Here is a 20,664-nt window from a genome sequence, read left to right on the forward strand (position 1 = left end):
CGCCAACACCATTTGGGCCCTGAGCGGGCACAGTGGATCCGCAGGCTGAGCAGCACCGGGCAGACGCGGGTCCTGCCAGAGGCCCAGGGTCTCCCACAAGCCGAAGGCAGAGGCACCCGTGGGGGTGACGCAGGGGACCACCCTCGAGAGCCTGCCGTGGGGCTGGGCTCCACGCGGGACAAGGACCCGATTGACTTGGAGGCCCCCCGGGAGGGCTGGCTGCAACAAAACCGCCAGCCGTCACTGCGGTGCTGCAGGCTGGCACACCTGCAGGCTGGCACACCTGCCCGCCGCCCCGCTCGGCCCCCCGCACACCAGAGGCAGCGCCTCGCCTGTGCGCCGTCCACGGGCGCCTCCAGGCCCGCGCAGGGCGCCGCGGGACAGCAGGGCCGGGGCGGGAGGCGGCGGCGGCCGGCAGGCCCCGGGGCGCGCCCGTGAGCACCGCAGCGCCCGGCTCCGCCTGCCAGCGGCGGGTGCCCGCGGCGGTGCCGCGCCTGGGCGAGCGCGGAGGCCCCGCCGGCCCGTGACCGGCCGCGTCAGGTGACGCGGGTCACGCCGCCTCCCCCGCCCGCTGGGTGCGCGCCCCGCCGGCAGGCTGCGCCGCGCGCTCCGCCGAGCGCCGTGCGGGGGAGGGGAGCGGCGGCGGCGGCGGGGAGCGGCGGCGGGGCACGGCGCCAGCGCGGTACCTGGGCCCCCCCGCGCCCGCGGCCAGGCGCGCCCCGAGGCCGCCCGGAGGCAGAGGGGCCCTCGGAGCCCCGGCGGGACCGCGGCCGGCATGAGCCAGGTGCCGAGGAAGCTGCCGGAGGAGGAAGAGGGGGACGAGGAGGAGGAAGAGGAGGAGGAGATCGTGGGCTTGGCGGGCTACGCCGACGGGGCCGAGTCCTCGGACGGTGACGCGGAGAGCGGCGGCGATGAGGCGTGTGAGTGCCACCCGGGGCGGCCGCAGCGGCCGCGGCAGCGAGGGCGGCGGGGAGCGGCGTCGCGGCCGCCGCGGGGGCTGCCCCCGCAGAGCCGGGGGGGCGGGCGCCGGCCTCGGAGGGGGCTGTTGGGGCAGCGACCGGCCGCGACTGCGGGTGTGGGGTGAGGCGGTGCGGGGCAGGGCCGGCCCCGCGGGCGCGGAGGTGCGGGTGAGGCGGGCGGGGGCCGAGGTGAGGCAGGGGCGGTGGCGGGCGGGACGGGGCCGCCGCCGGGGAGGCCCGGCTGGGCTGCGGGGGTCGGGCCCGGCTGCCTACGGCTGCGGGTCAGGGAGGAGGCCGGGCCTCCCGCGGCGTCTGGGACGCGGCGAGGGTGAGCAAGGCACGAAGGGAGCCGAGGCGTCCGGGGAGAGGGCAGGCCTCGCAGGGACCGGGCTGGGTGGTAAGAGGCCAGGCTGAGCGGGGATGCTGCCGACGGGACCGGGGGAGGGGACGGGGACAGGGCGCTCCTGGGGGGCTACCGCCGTGACAGAGAGAGCGGGGAGCTCAGAGGCAGGAGCAGGGCAAGGTCTGCCAGGTAGCAGAAGGGACTGGGGATAAGGGAGGAGGCAAAAGGAGTGCAGGCAAAGTGTGTGTGTGTGTGTGTAATCTCCTTTCAGTATTTTCCATGTCTGGGGTGAGAGTTGCTGGCTACTGGTGGCCACAGCCTGATGTGACTTGAGTGTGCCAAGGAGGCGGGGGATGGGGGGGGTTGGGTGTCAGGCTATAAAAGGTGGCGGTGACATGCAGCTCTGTGTGCAGGGCTGCTCTGCAGCTGTGGATGTCAGTTCCCACAGTGGCAGGCTCCGCTAGATGTCTGCTGTCCATGTGTCTGTGCATATGAGGACCCACGTTATTCACTGCGTATCTGTGTCAGTGTGGATGGTGATGCTGGGAAGGACAGGCTTACCAAGAAAAGCAGTCTCATTCAGTAAAAAAAGGCAATGCCAGCTCAGAGCCTGTTGCTTTCATTCAGAGCCTGAATTCATTCTTCCGAGATGTATTTCACAAAGGAGCTTGGAGAACGCTCAGTATCTCCGAGTGAAAAAAGAGCTACCTTTTTATGATAGCATAAGGAAAGGCCACATCTGTTAAACCTACGCTGGTTATTAGCATGCAGAACCTTCTCCTTAAAGGCCCGGTCCTGCGGGCTTTAGGAGGTATCACATTGACTAATGAAATTTTGGGGAGGGGGGTGTTTTGAGTACAATCCTTCATGGCTACAGAATATGGGAATGCTAGGATGTAAGAGCTGTAGCTGAGACTAATTAAAATCTTACTTGCAACTGCTAAATAATTCCTTTTATTTTGACACAAAGAGAATATATTTTAGCATATTTCTTTAGTGCTAAACGAACTTAGCTTTTTCCATAGAGAAGTAATCTGTATTCTGTCCTCAGAGGAATTTATTTGGGTGGTTTTCAATAGGAACTTTGTTAGGCTGTTAAAAATTTCAATTGCTTCTTCCGTAGCAACACCAGAATATTGTACTTAACAGAAACGAACCTTTACATCCTGAATTGCAGAAGACAGTCCATGCAGGGACCTTTTTTACACAGAATTAAAACAAAGGTCCATTTTAACAATCCAGATCCCCTGGCTTTCTGTTTCGTTCTGAATTCTCTGGAGAGACACAGAGCATCTGTAATGGAGGGGGTTGCGGTTTGGGTCCGTGTTTTGTGTATTTAATACTGGGCTGCAAGGCAAGGGACTTTCCTTTTCCCAGTTTCTGTCCTCTGTCTTCCTGGATCTGTACGGTAAGTGGTCCAAAATTCAGTGTCATACCCTCCACTTATCTACACAGAAAGAATGGAAGGGCAGTGTAAGGAGAACAGCTTCAATCAGTTGCTGTTGAAAGTGAAGGGAGAAGCCAGGCTTAAAAGTAAAAGCGTAATTTGTGCCTGTAGGCATACAAGAGATTTCAAAACTTCATATTGGTTATCTCTCACCCCATACTGGTTTCTTGTCTCCAGCCTGAATGCTGAAACCATGCTTTTCTCCTCTTCTTAATCTTCTTACTTTATAAGTATGGTCATATTCAGAGACCTTAAAGCACTTAAGTTTACATAAAGCCTAGTCGTAGTTTTGATATATGCAATTAAAAAGTATTTAGAAGCAGGGAAACCCTCTGCAGTGTCCCCAGGGAAGTAGCTTTAAGGCATATCGTTGCAGATTGATGAATTTGTGGCAGAGTGGAACGAGGTCTTCTAGTTCTGAGTCTTTTCTTTAGCTACAAGAATTTCCTTCCACCAGGTATTTCTGCAATGTTTATAAACCCACAGTAGCTGAACAGCTCTCCTGATTACTTACAAGCTTTTTCTGTTAATTGTTTAGGCTCAGGCCATCTGTTAGCATTGAAGATGTTCATTGTATGTGTTTTGTAAGGCTACTGTCTTTTGACAGCACTCCAAAGTGCTGTAGATATCACAGTCATAGTAGCACTGGAAATGCTATGAGATCAGTGGGCTTGAAAGTACATGAATGGAAAATTTGGGACTCCTAATTCTCCTTTACACAAAAAAGGTTAAAACTTAAAAATGACATAATTGCATTAGTGAGCAAAAAAAAATAAATCATTATGATCTGTATTAGTTTAAAACTAAACTCAGAGGCTTGTCACCTTATGGACAGTAACATAAGCAAAATAATTTCTTTTGACTTGACATCATTTGAGCAGATGAACTGCAGTGCTTTATTTGGATGTTTGAAAACTGGCGAGATCTACAAATACACCTTCCGATGTGGCATCCCCATCACGTATGCCTGTGAAGCACGGATAGTCATCTGCTCTGACAATTAATTGCAATTGATGTGGAATACAGGATGGGCTTCAAAAACTATTTTAATTATCAATTAATATCTCTAATAGCATGGAGATATTGAAGTATTCATTATGAGTTGTGCATCCTGGTGAGAACAGGTCAGGGCTACTACGTGCAGTTCTCAGTTAACTCCTCAGCTCTTCTGCATATTGCAATGCACATAAATTCCACTCCATAAACCAGGGCAACTGCAATTACAGAAATTTTGTAAGGAATTGAGTGCTTCTCTGTGGGGAAAGTACTTTTGGCTTTGTTAAGTTTAATTTGTGAATACTTCAAAGGATACCAGTTCTAACCATTGTGACTTCCGTTACTTCAGTTCTTTATGGCTGCTTAGAAAAGTTGAAATATGAAGGACTTTGATATGCATTGGCAACTGGGATTTTATAACATTTACTCTTTGCAAAAGTGAATGAAGCAAGAAATGCATTGCATCTCACAATAGGGAAAGTTATCTTTCCCATTACAGAATGGGGAAGAGTTTACCGTTTCTCTTAGGCATATTATGATCTCACTCAGTAACCTAGTCTGGGAAGCTGCAGTGATACATCTACTGGCATTTCTGTGGCAAATTAAAGGAGCTGTCATGTACTCTGCAAAGGAATGTGGGCAGGCAGCGCGTCGTCCAATTCCATTACATATAAGGTAATCTCTTAACTTTCAGAGGAAAGTGCTATAGCAGCCTTGCTATCTAATCAGGTTTGGATGATACTCATTTACATTTCCCTGTCTTTGAACTGGCAGGATTTCAGAAGTTAAATAACAGTCTTACTAGCAGAAGAGCTGGTGTTCCTTCTTCTCATTGGTAACTCTGTGCCTGCAACTGTGGGGTTTTTTTAGTATGGCTTTAATATAAAGCAATTTCTTTCTAGTATTGCAGTCCATAAAAATCTAACAGTACGGGATAATTTAATACAACAACAATTTTAAACCCCAAGTTATTTTAAATATTTTTTTTTAGCTACATGTGAGTTTTTAGCCTGTTTCTTAAAGAAAAGGGAGTTACATAGGTAGCCTGTCTTCTGGTTGTCTCATCACCAGTCAGAACTTTGGAAACTGCTGTCTACCTTCAACCAAATTTGAATGAAAGACATCTCAAGGATGATTAAGTTCCCACAAGTTTGACGAAAACTGGCATTCAGAAGAGAGGAGAGACCCACATGAAAGTGTCCTGAGAGGGACAGGGGAGCAGCTGTGTGCACTCTCTGTGGCAGCAGCTGGCAAACTGGTGTACACGTGTACAGTTTAGCCAACCAGCATGGGTTGAGCTCCAGATCAGCCATAGCATGTCATATCTGTTTTTTGCAGGATATGTCATAAGACATGCAGGGAGAAGTTGGGGTTATTGTGGTGGGGAGAGGAAGGGGACACAAAGTACAAATCCATAGCAAATTAGGCTTCATAAGTTCTGTTGTGTAAGTTCTGAGCAAGTGGGAGTTTTTTAAACTTACGGAAATATGCAATAAAGCCTCAACCAGATGAGTGTTCTTTACATGCCTTTATAAAGTTCTTGTAAAGCTTTGAATAAATTTTCTTTCCTTCTGATGACCAAAATTCAAATTGCATGATATATGGATATATGCACATTAATGGAATTACATTAATGAAATTGCATTTGGCAGCTGTGGAAACTTTGTGCGTTAAAGAAGAGAGTGGGGTGGAGGAAACGCCATTGAATCCTGTACCTTTGGTTTCCTTTATTGACAAGACTGTACCCCCAAAACATGAAATATTGTTACGTTGTCCTAGAGCAGATGTTTATTACTCTTCTATAGGTGGGAAGTGTTGTAGGCACGTGTTTCTTGCAGCCGCAGGAGGGTACTATCACTGTCTTGGTGGACAGGAAGAGTAGAGCAACGTGTTGACTGTGGTTTATTACTTCCTAAATTTATTGTCTGAGTCAGCAGAAGTTGGCCATTGCTGCATTAGGAGGATGAGGTTCTTAAGGAGTTACCAGTCACTATTCTGCTTGAAGGAGTTTCATCTGCTCACTGCTCCAGCCTGGCAGTGTTTAATGCGTGATAATTGGCAAGAGCACAGTAAGTGTTAATACCTGTCAAGGCCTTTCAAATGGGTTTAAAATGGATAGGATCCCACCGATAATGGATGTAGGGGCCCCCACTGAGTGGCGTAACCACTGACAAGCCAGTAGATGGTGCCGAGGGATGCTTTTATGCTAACTCTGCGAGACCTTCCGTGGAGAAGCCCTCATTCTCTGTAACTGAAGTTCAGGAGGCAAAACCAGACGTGAACGAGGTTCTGAAGGCACGTCCTGCTCTTCTGGTTTGAAACTTGGAAGTGAGGCTTGAGGAGCGCAAGAGGACAGATGTGATTGCCACCCCTGGGTGCGAAACATGCACCTAGGCAAAGGGTTCCTTCAAGCTTTCCATGTTTTTCAACCTGTAAGGCTATGTAATAAATCAACAGGTTCAGTTTGTTGCTGAGGTTTCTTGGTTTGGATTTTTGTACTTTTGGAGTAAACTTGATCACTTAACGTATGGGGGGGGATATTCAGGAAGGATGTGTATGAACAATTATGTGTTAGTTTTCTGCAATTCAAAATTTATCCCAGCAGAAAAAGAGAAAGAAATACAATTCATGTTGTGCTATGAATTATGTTGAATAGTCTGTACTGCAGCGAGTGGGAGAAGGTCTGCCTGACAGCTAGTGTGTTTAGCCTGTTGTCTGATCAGTGTTTTAAACCTGACCACTGTGTGCTGTGAACTTTACTCTGCAGATTTAGCATTGACAACTCAGTTTTTTGTGTTGCTTGTGTTTGATGGTGCAGACAGGGTATCACAGGGGTGTTTGGAAGCTTTTATCCATTTATGTGTAGAGTAATTTTCAGCTCAGTACCAAAGGACTTTAAAAGTTATAGGCCAACTAAATGCATCAATTTAGACTGTTGTAGCTGTTTTGATTAGAGATACCTGCAACTGAAGCTGATGTCCTTACAGGTGTGGATAGCTATACATTCATGTCCTCACAGATATAACAGTATAGTTTACTCCCATAGCCACCTTTATGCTAATATAACTGGATCAGGACTAGAAAATTTTCTGGTTTAGCCTTCTGCAGCCTCTTACAGGTGAAAAGTGGGTTTTCTGATAGTATAGGCTAAGGGGCAAATAATTCAAGTTAAGATGCCTGTAGCACTGCTCCCTAAGCTTAAAAATTGGTAACTTTTGCATCAATCCAAGTAAACATGGCATGAAAATAAATGCATGTTATTTGGTAGTTACTGATTGTATTGCCATAGATTATTACTTTTCTTCTTGTGTGATTTTATTCAGTTTTGGATTTCAATGATCCCTTCAGTACTGAAGTTAAGCCAAGAATCCTGCTCATGGGATTGAGAAGAAGTGGGAAGTCTTCCATTCAGAAAGTTGTCTTTCACAAAATGTCACCTAATGAAACTCTCTTCTTGGAGAGCACAAACAAGATCTGCAGAGAGGATGTTTCCAACAGCTCCTTTGTCAACTTTCAGATATGGGATTTTCCTGGGCAAATTGACTTCTTTGATCCTACATTTGACTATGAGATGATTTTCAGAGGCACTGGAGCACTGATATTTGTTATTGATTCTCAGGTAAAAAAGGGGGCTTTAAACTACCTTTTCCTTTTCTTCCTTCAGCAATAAATGGGTTGGAAAGCATAGATATTTTTTTACAGAGCAAATAAAGTACTTAACTTAGATCACAAATGCATTAAAAGAAAGTCATTAAAACTTGAAGAGCTGCTTGGTTATTTTTAAGCTCTCTTTGCAGTATGTTCAAAAGTTACCTGATTTGCTTTAACATCTCAAGGGTCTTGCTCAGATTCCTAAGTGCTGACAGCATGAGATTGATGCACATGCTGGATGTAGACTCAGGCTTCTAGGGAATTTAAAAATTAAGCTGTTGTTGAACTGTAGCATTATCTAAAAGTAAGTATTGCAAAATTTTGTATATATATTTTAGGAACTTTCCAACAGTTGTAGCTTTTCTTTTTCCTTCATTAGGATGATTATATGGAAGCATTAGCTCGGCTGCATCTTACTGTGACCAGAGCCTATAAAGTGAATCCAGATATCAACTTTGAAATCTTTATCCATAAAGTGGATGGTTTATCTGATGATCACAAGATTGAAACACAAAGAGATATTCACCAGAGGGCAAATGATGACCTTGCAGATGCTGGATTGGAGAAGATTCACCTCAGGTGAGAAAAGCTGCTATGCAGAGAATCCTAAAGAGGAGAGCAGTTTATTTGACAAGTTACCATATTCTGTTCTCTTGAAGTAGCAGGCAACGAGCTTTTGATATATGAAGGAAAAGGATAATCAGAGACATTGCATTTGACCTGAGCCAAACAAAGTATTTTATTTCTGATTGCTGTCTTGGAGGGAAAGCTGGAGAGGAGATGTGCTTAAAAACAGATGACAAATACGACAGAGTCCTACCAGTTTTTGCTGCAGCTGCTCTCTTGAAATAAGTTTCTTGGACAGTGGCAGCAACCAGTAGAGCTCCAGACAGTAGATTGTATATGCCACCTACATTGCTTTTGCCTTCTTTGATATCTCTCTGCCTCACAGTCCCCTCCCAATCGCTAGTCCTCACTGCTGCAGCCTGCTTGGAGCCACTTGGGGAAGACAGGTGCTGTATCTTTGCGTTGTCTGCTGATAAAGCAGATTATTGTACAAATAATGGAAAATAGTGGACTTCTGCAGACTGGGAACTAGAGGACATGAAGTTGTCATGGCTTTTTTAGCACTTAAGCCAAGTACAAATATATTCAAAAGCCAAGTACAAATATATTAAAAAGAGAGACCTGCTCCAAGTTAAGAGCTCTTTAGAGCTCTTAACTACTTGACTGCATCATTGAATTGATAAATAGGTCCACAGCTTTCAAAAAATAGATCATAACAGATGTACTCAGTAATATTGCTCTCCTGCAATTTGAAAAATATTTTCTTAGGAATACCAAGGTGGGAGTTGCATCATGAAGTTCTACATCAAGGCCTAGTTTGCAGTGTCTATAGAGTTTTTTTTTTTGTATGGAGATGAAGTCCTATGCTTCAATCATAACAAATGACTTTTGATCACAAGGGGTAATTGCATAAAATGTAGGCACTTGCTGTTTGACAATATTTCATTTCACTCATACTATGAAAGGTACATCATGTTCACAGTATGTGGCTAAAAGGAAAATGTGGTGACGTTTTTTTCCAGCTTTTATCTGACAAGCATATATGATCATTCTATATTTGAAGCATTTAGCAAAGTGGTACAGAAACTGATTCCGCAGCTCCCAACACTGGAAAACCTGCTTAACATCTTTATTTCAGTAAGTACTTGTTACATACTTTGTCTGTAGATCCAGCTCTGTCCAACATGCATGTTCAGATACTCTGTTCACTGCCTTCTGAGACATTATGAGCAATGTGAACTCTCAGAGAAATTACCAGAACTTAGCTGAAATGTACCCACATGCAGCTTGGCCTCGCCTCCCTGTCTATTACACAGTGTTGCTGCGCAGCTGAGAGTATTTCCTGAATCACATGAAGTGGGTTAGCAGTTGTCCCTTTTCTGCTCATACCTTGATCTGAATGTTGCAAAGGTCTGTGCTGCATGCATTTAAGTAGTACTTAAAACTTCTGTAAATGAATTCTTAAAGGAACATCATCTGGTCTGACCTCCTATGGAGAATTGTCTATAGTGCTTCCTAGAATTCATTCTACATTGTATCAAAGTTTACCCCATTCAAAAAAAAATATCTCTTCTTATCTTGAAATTTTTAGAGATAGAGTCCATCACAACTTTCACCACTTCTGTAGTTACTCTGAAGGCCAGTTAGGGATCTTTGTATATCTAGTGGCTTGTTACTACTGTGGAGGCTCCGCTGTTCCTGTATGTGTGGTCTCTCTCCTTTATACTGGTTCTGAGACTCACGCGTCCCCTCGTGGAGTCACTGACACACACTAATGCGCTGTTTAATTTAGTTAAAAGCAGGTCATGGAGGAGTCCAACATGCTCTTGTTTTGGCACAAGACAAGAGATGGGAACATGTGGCCATGAGCAAAGGGGAACACAGTGAGTAGGTTGTAAAAAGGAGGAACTCCCTGTTTTGGTGGTCGTTAAATCAGGTCATAGTAGCTCCTGAAACTGCACCCTTTCTCACAATATTCTAATTTTGCACCTTGCATCTAGCATTGATTTGTCAGGCTTCAATTTCCAAGCAAGGCATTTTGTTGTTCCTTTTTTGTGATTTTGATGTAATGAAATATTTAATATCATTCAACAGCCTGTAAAATAAAATTAGACTTCACAGTTTCTCAGTGTAGGGTGTGAAAATGGAGAGAGAGAAGAGTTGGATGTGTTGCTGAAAGGGAAAGCTAGGGTTAGAGGAAGGTCTTTCCAAAACATACTCTCCTACTGTTAAGTAGCAAGTTATGCTGTTTCACAATGAATGGACTGTATACCAGGTGCCATCCAGTGTCAAAATCCACTTAGGACAGAAGAGTATTGACAGAAGTTCTGGAGCAGTTGGATATTGGATATTGAATAAGCCACACAGTCTTTAAGAGAAAGCTGTCTGAATGATAGTCCAGCTTGTGCCAGAGTCACCCCAGTGACTCATATTGTGAGTCACATCTCTGTATGGGGTCTCCTCATTGTTTGGAGGTGCTGAAGAATTTGTACCAAACCACCAGATGAATCAAGCACAAGCTGCTACCTGAATGACTGACGACAGTTGCTTGTGCACCCAGAACACCCAGGAGGCAGCTCCAATAATATCTAGAATGTCAGATGTAATTTGTAAGGAAGAATGAGTCTTTCAAATATATGGGAAGTCCAAAAAAGATTTGTTCCTTTGTTCAGTATGAGAAAGAGTCTCAAACTGATCCTTAGCTCCAAATAGAGCAAAACTTGGTTTGTTAATGACCTAGAGGAAGGTTTAGCTGTATCACTATGTCCTCAGCATGCTTACTGTCTGTTTTTACAAGTGTCTTCTATCTGTAGACAGGAGACTCGGAATGACTATTTGCAACCACAAGAAGACTAAACATCATTCTCCAGCACAGAATTAGTTAGCAGGTGCCTCTTTACTTTAGCACTTTAGTGACAACAAATCTTGATGTGGATTTTGGTCATGCCTTACTTCAGGAAGCCAGTGTGGTGGATATCCAAGTGTGGGTGTATTGGTGTTCTAGTTTGAGTTTTGCAGCAACATTCATGAGGATGTGCTTTCATTTATGCCATGAAGACTTCCAACATGAAAAGCTGATGACTACAAAAATAGATCTGTGATCACTCTTAAGTTCACAGCAGGTTTTTGCCTACCTTCGTAGTGCCACAGTGTGTTAGCTTGTATGTTTGAAGAACCATCAGTGTGTTAATACAGCTTCTACATTCTTTAATGTAACTGCTTGTAAATCATGAAGTAACAGTTGGTTTGGCATTCAGAACCCATGTAAACCTTACCTGACTAACTCTTATCAGCATATACATGGATTTCTGGTTTTTAATTACTGTGACCTTACCAAGCAATCAAGTTGTGTGACATGGGAATGTGGATTTTCATTTTAGCGTTGTTGGGATTTCTTTGAGAGATGTTAAAAAAACAAACAATGAGTTATCATGATAAAAATAAGTTGTTTTGTTTATTTAATTATTTAAATTTTATAATTTGTAAATTCAAATGTAGTATTTCAAGCTAAAACTCATTCAGGACATCTGCAGTTTGCTGCAAGACCTGTCTAAATAATTGTCCAAAGTTCATTCCTAACTGTAAGTGACTTGTAAAAATTACTTTTTAGGGCCAAATTCTGGCTTATTCTTCATACTTTCAAGAAGGAAAAAGATAAGCCTATTTACCTAACCTAGGAATTGGAGTAATACTGCCAGTTTTATTGAACCCGTTCCATTTAAAGAATAGAAGCTGCCTTCTACTTTATCATACCAAGTGTAGCTGAGAAACATGGTTTGAATTTCAACTACCTCATGGTTTTTACCTATCTAAAATAAAATCTCATATATTTGTGCAGATTTTTCATAGTGACTCTCTGGGTTCAGATTAGCCATGGAAGAGTCTTGCATCACTTCAGAGTGCTTGATAAAGCTTCTAGCACACGTTACATCTTCTTTCCAGACTGTAGGGTTGTGTCAGAGATAACTAGTGCTTATTCTGACCCTGCTCTCATTGACATCAGCGGCAGCATTTTGTTCAGTTGTGTAAGGCAGCTGTTGGCCTTTGTTTCTGTAATAAGGAACCCTACTGCTGAAGTAACAGAAACAGTTGATTTCTTATTTTCATTTTCCCTGACTGAGCATTAAGGATGTAATGTCTCTTTGAATAGTATTTTTTATTCACTGTTTCCTGATTTGTTTTATGACTTGTAATTATTGTTTGTGATTATTTTTTTTTCCCTTGAGCAGTTTCCTCTCAAACATTCTGGCAAATCCTTTACTTTTTCGTTTAAAGTGGTACTAAAACCCAGGGCAAATAAAATCTTTGGAGTCATGTGGGCACAATTCAGTGGTTACTACTCCCGGCAGTCTATCCTACCCTGTTGCAGAGGTTACTGTCATCATACAAAGTTTGACAGAAGCAGTCTGTCAATAACTTCGTTAAATAGTTGACTTGGAAAAGAAAGTTTCTCAGTAAGTCCTACCACGATGTATTAATTTCAGTGACAATGAGCGTGGTTTAAGTAAAGACACCAAGCTCAGCCCTTACCATCAGGCATAACTGCTGACATGGCAGATGTCTCCAGATAAAAACCTTTTAAACTGTCACTATGAGTACAGCAGGCAGGCTGCAGCAGCTGGAGTTCTGAGATGGAAAAATCACTTCTCATTGTTAAATGTTATTATATTGTCACTGCATCTCAATAATGTAAAATATGTCTCACCTGTACAGCTGAAATTGTCACTATAGCTCTCTATATAATGCAAAAGTTCATAATTGATTCTTCATGAATGACACTACAGGGCTTGAGTTCCAACTTCTTTTGTCTAAAATGACTTATTTTCAAATACGTATTCTGGCAATGAATTATGGCTATATACTTACATAATAGTTACAGGTGAATCTTGTGATAAATCTTATTTTACAGCATCTGTTGAAGTTTGTGAGGTGCTGTCAGAATTATTATTTAAAAATTAAAATTACAGAATTATCACTTGTGGCCAGAATAACCAAAATAAACATGCATACGTTTTTGTTCTTAGTGCTCAAGGAATGTAGACTTACAGAGGTGTGTAGGCTGAAAAGGACTTTTGGAGGTCAGCTCCTGCTCAGTCAGGCTAGTTAGAGCAGGTTGCTCATGGCTGGATCCAGCCCTGCTTTGTGTATCTTCAGGGGTGGAAACTACAAACTCTGAGGTCAGCATGTCCCAGTGCTTCATCACTCTCCTGCTTTTTTTTTTTTTTCTTGTATCAAGTTAGTATTTCAGCTTGCATCTTTTGCCTCTTGTCCTCCAACATGGTAGCTCTGAGAAGACTTCGTCTCTGTCTTCTCTGCACCCTTACATTAGGTATTTGTAGATAGCAACGAGCTTTCTTCTCTTCAGGCTGAACAAAGCCAGTTCTTTTGAGACTATCCTTGTACATTGTGTGCTTCAGCCTATGCACCTAAGGTATCCACAGTTTATACTTTATTTTAAATTGCTTCTTATTAATGACTTACTGAAATGTGCCACTCACAGAGTCTTTTCCACAATGAAATGCAAGAAATTCACCTCTGGGCTCTTATTATTGATGGAAGTTCCCAGCCTCAGCTGTGTGCATGATGGTGGAAGAATTAAGCCTCTTTAAGAAGAAAATGGCCAAAATATTGCTGGCCATTGTTCAATAGCATACCTAGCATTAAAATTTTTCTACCTATTTCAAGAAATTTGGAAAGTGGGGGGTCACTTTTTAATCTCTTAATTCTTTGTTAAATAGTTGACTTGGAAAAGAAAGAAGAAAAAAGGAAAAATTCTGCAACTATGAAGGAAGCTGAAGCTATTAAAGTGTGTCAGGGGCTTTCAGTGTGGTTTTGGTAGCTACAAAACCGCTGTGGCAGCAGTCCCAAACCATATTAAAAAGGGAAGCCCATATATGGAGAAAATTTGGTTTGATGAAGAAAGTTGCTTCTCTTCCTGTATATGTGAATTCTGAAGGACATTTTGTAGCTTGAGTTTTAGCAGTACTGGGAAATTGCCCATTGTGTTCATGCTGGGACAGCTGCTCAGGTGCAATAATCCCTTGGTATCAGCAAGCAAACTACTGTTTTCAGTTAAGCAGTACATATTTTTTCCTCGTCCAGGAAGCAGAGGCTTATGGCAGTTTACCTTATCTACACAAAGAGTATGAGCTAGCATTCCTGGCTAGCCTCTGAGAACCATGAATACAATACATTTCCAGTATGGAGTGAGTCGTAATCAGCTTGGCAGGGTGACAGGAACATAGCTGTCATCACATTAGCAAGCCTTAGCATTATAAACATGGGTTTAACCACCAATGCTACATGAAAACTGAAAGAGCACCATCAAAATACTGCTCTTTCTCCTGTGGTTCTGAAAGATGTTCTAAGGAACCAGACACTAAAACATCTACAAACCCCAGAGACAATTTCTCAGTTCCCTTGAGAAATTAGTGCCTAAGCACTGCTGCATTCTTTGTCCATTAAATTTTTCTTTTTCTTGTTTCTACCTTCTTGCATGTCCAGCTAGAATAACTTTAAATTACAGCTGTCTTTATATGTCCATTGTTACAGTCAAGAACCCAAAAGCTTGATCTTGGAAGACTTTTTCCCCCTGAAAATAAATGTAATCTCTCCAGATGTTTTCCAGAGGGGGGAGTATGGGAGTGTAACTTGGCATCATGTCTGCTCAGAGGCAGAGTGTGTCAGAAGGTCTGTAATCATCAAGGTTTGCTACAAATATGAGAGTGCTGTAGGTACAGTTCTTCCAAAATGAGCTTGATTGCAGTTTAACTTCCACTTCTTCAGCCTAGCTTTTTATGTAACGGACAAGTAGGGGAACAAAAAAGCTTATTAATTTGAAGGCATGGCTTCCATTTTATTTTTCTTTCTTCTTTTCTTAAATAGAATTCTGGGATTGAAAAAGCATTTTTATTTGATGTAGTCAGTAAGATCTATATTGCAACGGACAGTACTCCAGTGGATATGCAAACTTACGAGCTCTGCTGTGATATGATAGATGTTGTCATTGACATTTCTTGTATATATGGGTAAGTAAATTGTTAACATTATTCATAAAACTGTGTACCTGGAATCCGAATGGCCTTCAGAATTGGAATGATGTCAGTATAAACAATAATGAGAATGTGTAATTTGTCAGGACAGGTAAGAAGGAGGAAACGGCAGGCCTCTGAGGTACAGATCCCCTGCTAGCAACAAGCACTGTTTCCAGCCTAGCCTCTTTTGTGAACACCTTCTTTTCTAATAAGTTTTTTTTGGAGAAAGGAGTGGGAAGTAACCAACCTAAAATAAAAGGAAACATTAACAACGTTTTTTTGTTCCCCAGGGACGAATTTAACAGAAGGATGCCTCACATGTTAAAAAAAATTGGGGCCATATTTAGTTTTGTTTAATAGCTAGTGGCCTCTACTGGCCTTAGTGAGCTGCTTCACTCTTGCTTCATTCGGTTCTTCATTGTCTGTCCTCTTTTTCCCTACATGACCTTTGTGGGTTTTTTTTTCATTTTCTCCTCCTTATACATTGGTAGCTGGAGATCTCCTGTGGTAGCATGTACATCTACTTGCAAGTTATGTTTTAAATGCCTTGGCCCTTGGCCAAATGTAATGCCAGCTATTCCTGGGAAAGATGGGGGCACATTAAGAGTCAGTGCATTAAGAAGACTTGGAGGCTAAATCACAGCATGCTTAGAGTGTGGGATTCTTAGGTGGCCTTCCATTTTTACCCACTGACAGATGTATTGCACTGTTGGAGAAGGTATAAGGGAGAATCTTGGTGCAGGTGTGCAATAAACATTAGAACTTTGAAAGGAAAATTTTGAATATCTTTCTAAAGATTCTTAGGTTTGTATATTCTACTGTGTGTTCCGGATTTTGGAGTCAGTCACTTCAGTAACTGTAGAAGAACTTGTGTTTTACAGACGTGCACAATGAAGGATGCTGATTCTGTGGCATTTTTTTTGTACAGAGAAAGTTGCTGCTGCGTAGTTCAAAAGACTATACGTGTGTTTATTGCCTGTATAACACCACTTGTGGAACACTCTATTCACAGAATGTCACACTGCCACTGTCTTTGTGTAACCACTTAGCGTTTATCACCAGAAATCTGGTTGCCATGTTTTAGCTGTAGAGTAAAGGCATGATACTACAGTTAATTTCTTGTGCTCTGTTCCTGAAGCGTCTGTGGAACTTGCTACCTTAATATGTTATTGATACTAATTTTTATGGGAGGTTGGTGATAACTACCCATTTAACAAGATCTGTGTGTGCATTCAGGAACGAGGGCAAAATTGCAAGGTACAAAACTAATACAGTGATCATCATGACACATCATCTGTGAAAGAGAAATCTCTTCATGATGGGATGTTGCAAAAGTCAGCATCTCGTGAGGCAAGTCTCATGATGGCTTAAACTATCAGCCAGCTGCCACTGCTCAAGCAAGTTTACTGGATTTGGAATTATCAGTACAGACTTACTGGTTCACATGTTTTAGATAAAGTCATAATACAGTGCATTGATTAAAAGAAAATACAGCCTTGTGCTAAAAGGTTGGTAACTAACAGAGGAAAAAATAAAGCTTCAGTTCAGGTACTTTGCAGTCAAACAATCTGATTTCTAGCCCCAAATCTTAAGATTTCATATGTTATTGGATAAAAGATATAATCTCTATGTCGTCTTAGTTTACGTAAAGTGTAGTTTGAGGAAGAGTCTCTCTGAAAGGCTAAAATGTAAATTTCATAAAATTTGAGATCATCTGGTGAAAGAACCAATGGGGGGAGTACTTTTGTTAGCTTGTCTGGTGGCTTATCTTTCCTTGTTTGTTTGTTTGTTTGAATATTACCCTTTAGGCTTAAAGATGATGGCACTGGAACTCCTTATGACAAAGAATCAATGGCAATCATAAAACTGAACAATACAACTGTCCTGTATTTAAAAGAGGTGACGAAATTCCTTGCTCTTGTTTGTTTTGTCAGAGAAGAAAGCTTTGAGAGAAAAGGTATTTTTCCCCTTTTCTAGTATTGCATTACTTTTCCCTTGTATTAGTGAGTTAATGAATAACTGTGGTTGTCATTAGCTGATAACGGTCTCTTAGGTGTATCACAAATATTAAAGGTAAGTACAGCTTGATAGAGCTTACGTAACATGTTTAAGGCATGAAGTATTTATGCTGGCATTAAGATAAAATGAAATCATAAACGTATTTGACAACTTTCTGATATGAAAGCATAGGAAAGTTTACATCCAGAGCAGTAAAGCTTCCATCTGCAACAGTAGAATGTGTCAGTTTATCTTGGCTGACATTGATTTGTGCCTGTTGGCGCCAGCATATGCATTTGGAACAGCTTGTGTGCCATAACCACGGGAAAATTACTGGAACTGGCTGATAGAAATATGTTCTTGCTTTTCTCATCTCTGAAAGGAGGCTTTTGAAAAGCTGCGTATTTGGGACCTAGGTGGCTTTCATATTTTGCTGTTTTACAGTGCATAAAATTTCTTGGTTATCTCTGACTCTGATCAAGGTCAATACTGAAAGCTTAGTTCATAATTGCTCTCCTTGCTGGCATGATGTTCACTGAGTTACTTGTCTTAGTGAAATGCCGAGACCAGAACTGAGCAGTGGAAGAACGAGCCATCATTTGGGCTTGTGTAGCCATCTTGATGCTAATTCACCAGTCAGTGTTGGTGTGTTTGTGAATGCAGTACTCCTACCATGTCTGCTGAGCTGTTGACAGCTATTTAGCATTTATTTTATAGAACTTCAACTGGTCAGATTTCTCTTTCATACCCATACCACCTTTATTATCTATGAATGTTCGATGTGGTCACTTTCTTTTTCTGCTGTAAGCATAAGGAGTGTTACTTCTACATACCTACAACAACACTGTTTCAGAAAAGACACCATATTGAGTAAACAGCTCTTAGGGTTTGTCCGCAACTGTGTCAAGTTGTTGCGTCTGTATGGTTTGTGACGCTTTGTGCTGTAGCCTGTACTCTTCAACAGTACAGTTCTGGTATTACAATGCAGATTAGCTTTTGGTGCCTGGAGACTTCCACATAATATTTTGTCTGAACTATAGGGAGAGAGAAAAAAAATTCCTGGAAAAAAATTAAAAGTGTAACATGGTTAGAGTTTAAACCACTTGAAATATATACCATGTCCTCTTAGCAAAATTGAAGTGGAAAACACTGCAGTATTTCAGTTTAGAAAACTTACTGCATTAACCTGGAATGAGGTCATACGCACAGTACCATAATTCTAAAATTGTATTCCAGTATTATACAACCGTAGCACCCAGTGTCTTCCAATTGACTACCAATATGGCTTTACAGCTTTTCTGTGGGATCATATTCAGCCTACTCACATGGTAATGTTATCTGCCTATTATGTATATATGTAATCTAACAGCATGTCTATTGTGTTATTTTTCAGCTACAATGTAAGGTGAAATATAGCTGGCTCTTATTTGGTGATATTTCTATAAAGTATCTGTTTCAAAGCTTACGCATTGTCAAAAAATGAAAATTCTTTAATTACTAGATGCTACTTATTTTTATCACAGTTATTCTGTGAAGCAGATTTACAAAATGACACGATATCTTCTGAAATATTTTTTCTTGCAGTGTGATGAGCACTTCTTCAAAGCTCTTTATTAAGTTAAAGCTTTATCTGCCAGTGAACTTCTATTTGTTTTCTCTTAAGACTAGAAAGTATGTTTAGTATCAGATGTAGTATGAAACTGTAATGCTCAGTGAATTATGTGTATTAATTAAACGTGCTTTTGCTTAGCACAGAAGAAAATGCCCGGAAAATTCACTGATCATGACCTCCAGAGAGAGAGTGTGGTATTTCACTAAATGTAGAATATAAGCAATTTTTTCATTACTTAATGTATATAAATGTTTTTATTAATATGGAGAATATTTCTGTCTCTGTAGGATTAATAGACTACAATTTCCATTGTTTTCGAAAAGCCATACAAGAAGTATTTGAAGTAAGAATGAAAGTAGTAAGATCTCGAAAACATCAAAGCCACATGCAAAAAAATAAAAGACCCACTCCCAATGGGACACCAAGAATGCCACTGTAACTGAGGTTTCCTGGCAGTGTGGCAAGCAAAGTTTGCCTGAAGTTGATGTGACTTCTGCATCTCATTGCACTGAGTGAAAAGAAAAACAAACGGGACTGATGTATTATATGAATTTGCCCTGAATGTTCAGAAAGCACTGTTTAAATATTTTTATCCAATCTTTTTTTCATATAGTGAGCACTTTGAGCAAAAATGTTGTATATATAAGCATTGAGGTGAACACTTGTAAGAATTTTCTTAATATATGCTGTAAACCTTTTTCATGCCATATTAAGAAAAAACAGCTGTGACAGAAATACTGGGTACATAATTTGCACTTTTTCATGTTTTACTTGTGGAGTTGGACTTTGATAAACTTAGTTTTTATGGTGATTTTGATGCATGGTGTCAGGTAAAATGTATGCTGTAGTTTATTTACCTGCTACAATCAAATTGGTTAGTAAACAATTAAGAAAACTTGGTACAATGCCTTTAAAAATTTGTGACAGCTAATACCTAACATTCATACAGATCTAATTTCATATATTTTTCAATTTGTAAACTGAAGAATAATTTTGAAGTATTACAGCAATAAGCACCTTTCCAGGGATCATAACTGGTAGGTAAATATTAGCTTTTATAAAACAGGCTTTTGGCCAGATTTCATCTGGAGTTCTCCATAACACTGGTTGTGCCCTCTATTGGGTCTGTTTTTATTATTTACCTCAGCATATACCACTAAAATACCTTTCTATAAAGATAAATTGTTTTGTAAAATGGCTCTATGTTGCACTTGTATTTTTATAAGGCTTCAGAGGAGGGTGTTGTATCTGAAAGTTTGAATTGCTAAGTTTGATTTGAGAGCCTGCACATCTACAGTTGGCACAGTGAAGAATGTTTTATGTATTTCCACCCTGGTGTTCTGATGTACTGATAGAAAGTCCTAAAGGTGTTGGCAGTGTGTTCTGGTTCCCTCTAACAGGGGTATGTCTGTGATTGAAATCAAGAAGAGGCCATTAAAATGAGGACTGGTCAACCTTACCTGTTGTAGTAATCAGCGTACATCACTAATTTTTATTTTAATATTGAACATGGGCAGACTTACCACAGGAGCAGCCAGGACAGCAGAGCACTCTCAAACCTAAAAAAGTAAAGCTTATTTTCTGAGTTCTGTATCCACTGGTTTTGTTTAATTAATGATACAAAATTACAGTTTCTAGTCCGAAGAGCAACTGTTTTTTTTTCCCCCAGTCCTGCCACAAACCAATTGCATGCACAGTCCGGCAGTGTTGTCGGCAGCTCTTGGGAGAGGGAAGAGCACGAGCTGAATGAGAGGCAGTTTGCCATACACCAGAGACAGGTAAGGGGAGCTGGTACCTCACTCATTCATAACTAATCTACCCCTAGCTGAGATAGTTCTGGAGACAGATGGGAAATTGAAATGTGAAAGTTTTCCCTTAGCCAAGGTAAGGCATAATGCTACATGTCTATCAGTGAGTTAAGAGCCCCCAGTGTTGAATAAGGAGGGGTTTAACCTGTGGTTAGCAAGTCTAAATTCAGTTGTGGTTTCAATGCAAATGCAAAGTTTCTGTATTTCAAATCTCTTTCTTTTTCTTTTAGATTTTATTGAGATCCTAGG

At 41.6% G+C, this 20,664-nt stretch overlaps 1 protein-coding gene across 2 annotated transcripts; it reads left to right on the forward strand.

Annotated features, from left to right (window-relative positions):
• The first annotated feature begins 514 nt into the window (after window positions 1-514).
• RRAGD (Ras related GTP binding D) lies at window positions 515-20,385 on the forward strand. 2 transcript variants are annotated; one of them, XM_055714197.1, is made up of 7 exons: window positions 515-920; window positions 7,069-7,364; window positions 7,776-7,975; window positions 8,986-9,100; window positions 14,849-14,991; window positions 16,806-16,954; window positions 18,895-20,192. In XM_055714197.1, the coding sequence occupies exons 1-7, from the start codon at window positions 776-778 to the stop codon at window positions 19,044-19,046; spliced, it is 1,200 nt and encodes a 399-aa protein (XP_055570172.1). In that variant the 5' UTR covers window positions 515-775; the 3' UTR covers window positions 19,047-20,192. The 2 variants fall into 2 exon arrangements, with proteins under 2 accessions (XP_055570172.1, XP_055570171.1); XM_055714196.1 differs by lacking the exon at window positions 18,895-20,192 and adding an exon at window positions 20,277-20,385 and having other exon boundaries at window positions 598-920.
• The last annotated feature ends 279 nt before the right edge of the window (window positions 20,386-20,664 follow it).

The sequence above is a fragment of the Falco cherrug genome, chromosome 6 (genome assembly GCF_023634085.1).
Source record: "Falco cherrug isolate bFalChe1 chromosome 6, bFalChe1.pri, whole genome shotgun sequence".
Taxonomy (NCBI): Eukaryota; Metazoa; Chordata; class Aves; order Falconiformes; family Falconidae; genus Falco; species Falco cherrug.

What these genes read in the sequence shown, in the direction of transcription:
- RRAGD (XM_055714197.1), top strand. Translation starts at nt 776, where the DNA reads ATGAGCCAGGTGCCGAGGAAGCTGCCGGAGGAGGAAGAGGGGGACGAG. An exon ending in GAGCGGCGGCGATGAGGCGT is followed by an intron (nt 921 to 7,068) that starts GTGAGTGCCACC and finishes GATTTTATTCAG; the next exon opens with TTTTGGATTTCAATGATCCC. An exon ending in TTGGAGAAGATTCACCTCAG is followed by an intron (nt 7,976 to 8,985) that starts GTGAGAAAAGCT and finishes GTTTTTTTCCAG; the next exon opens with CTTTTATCTGACAAGCATAT.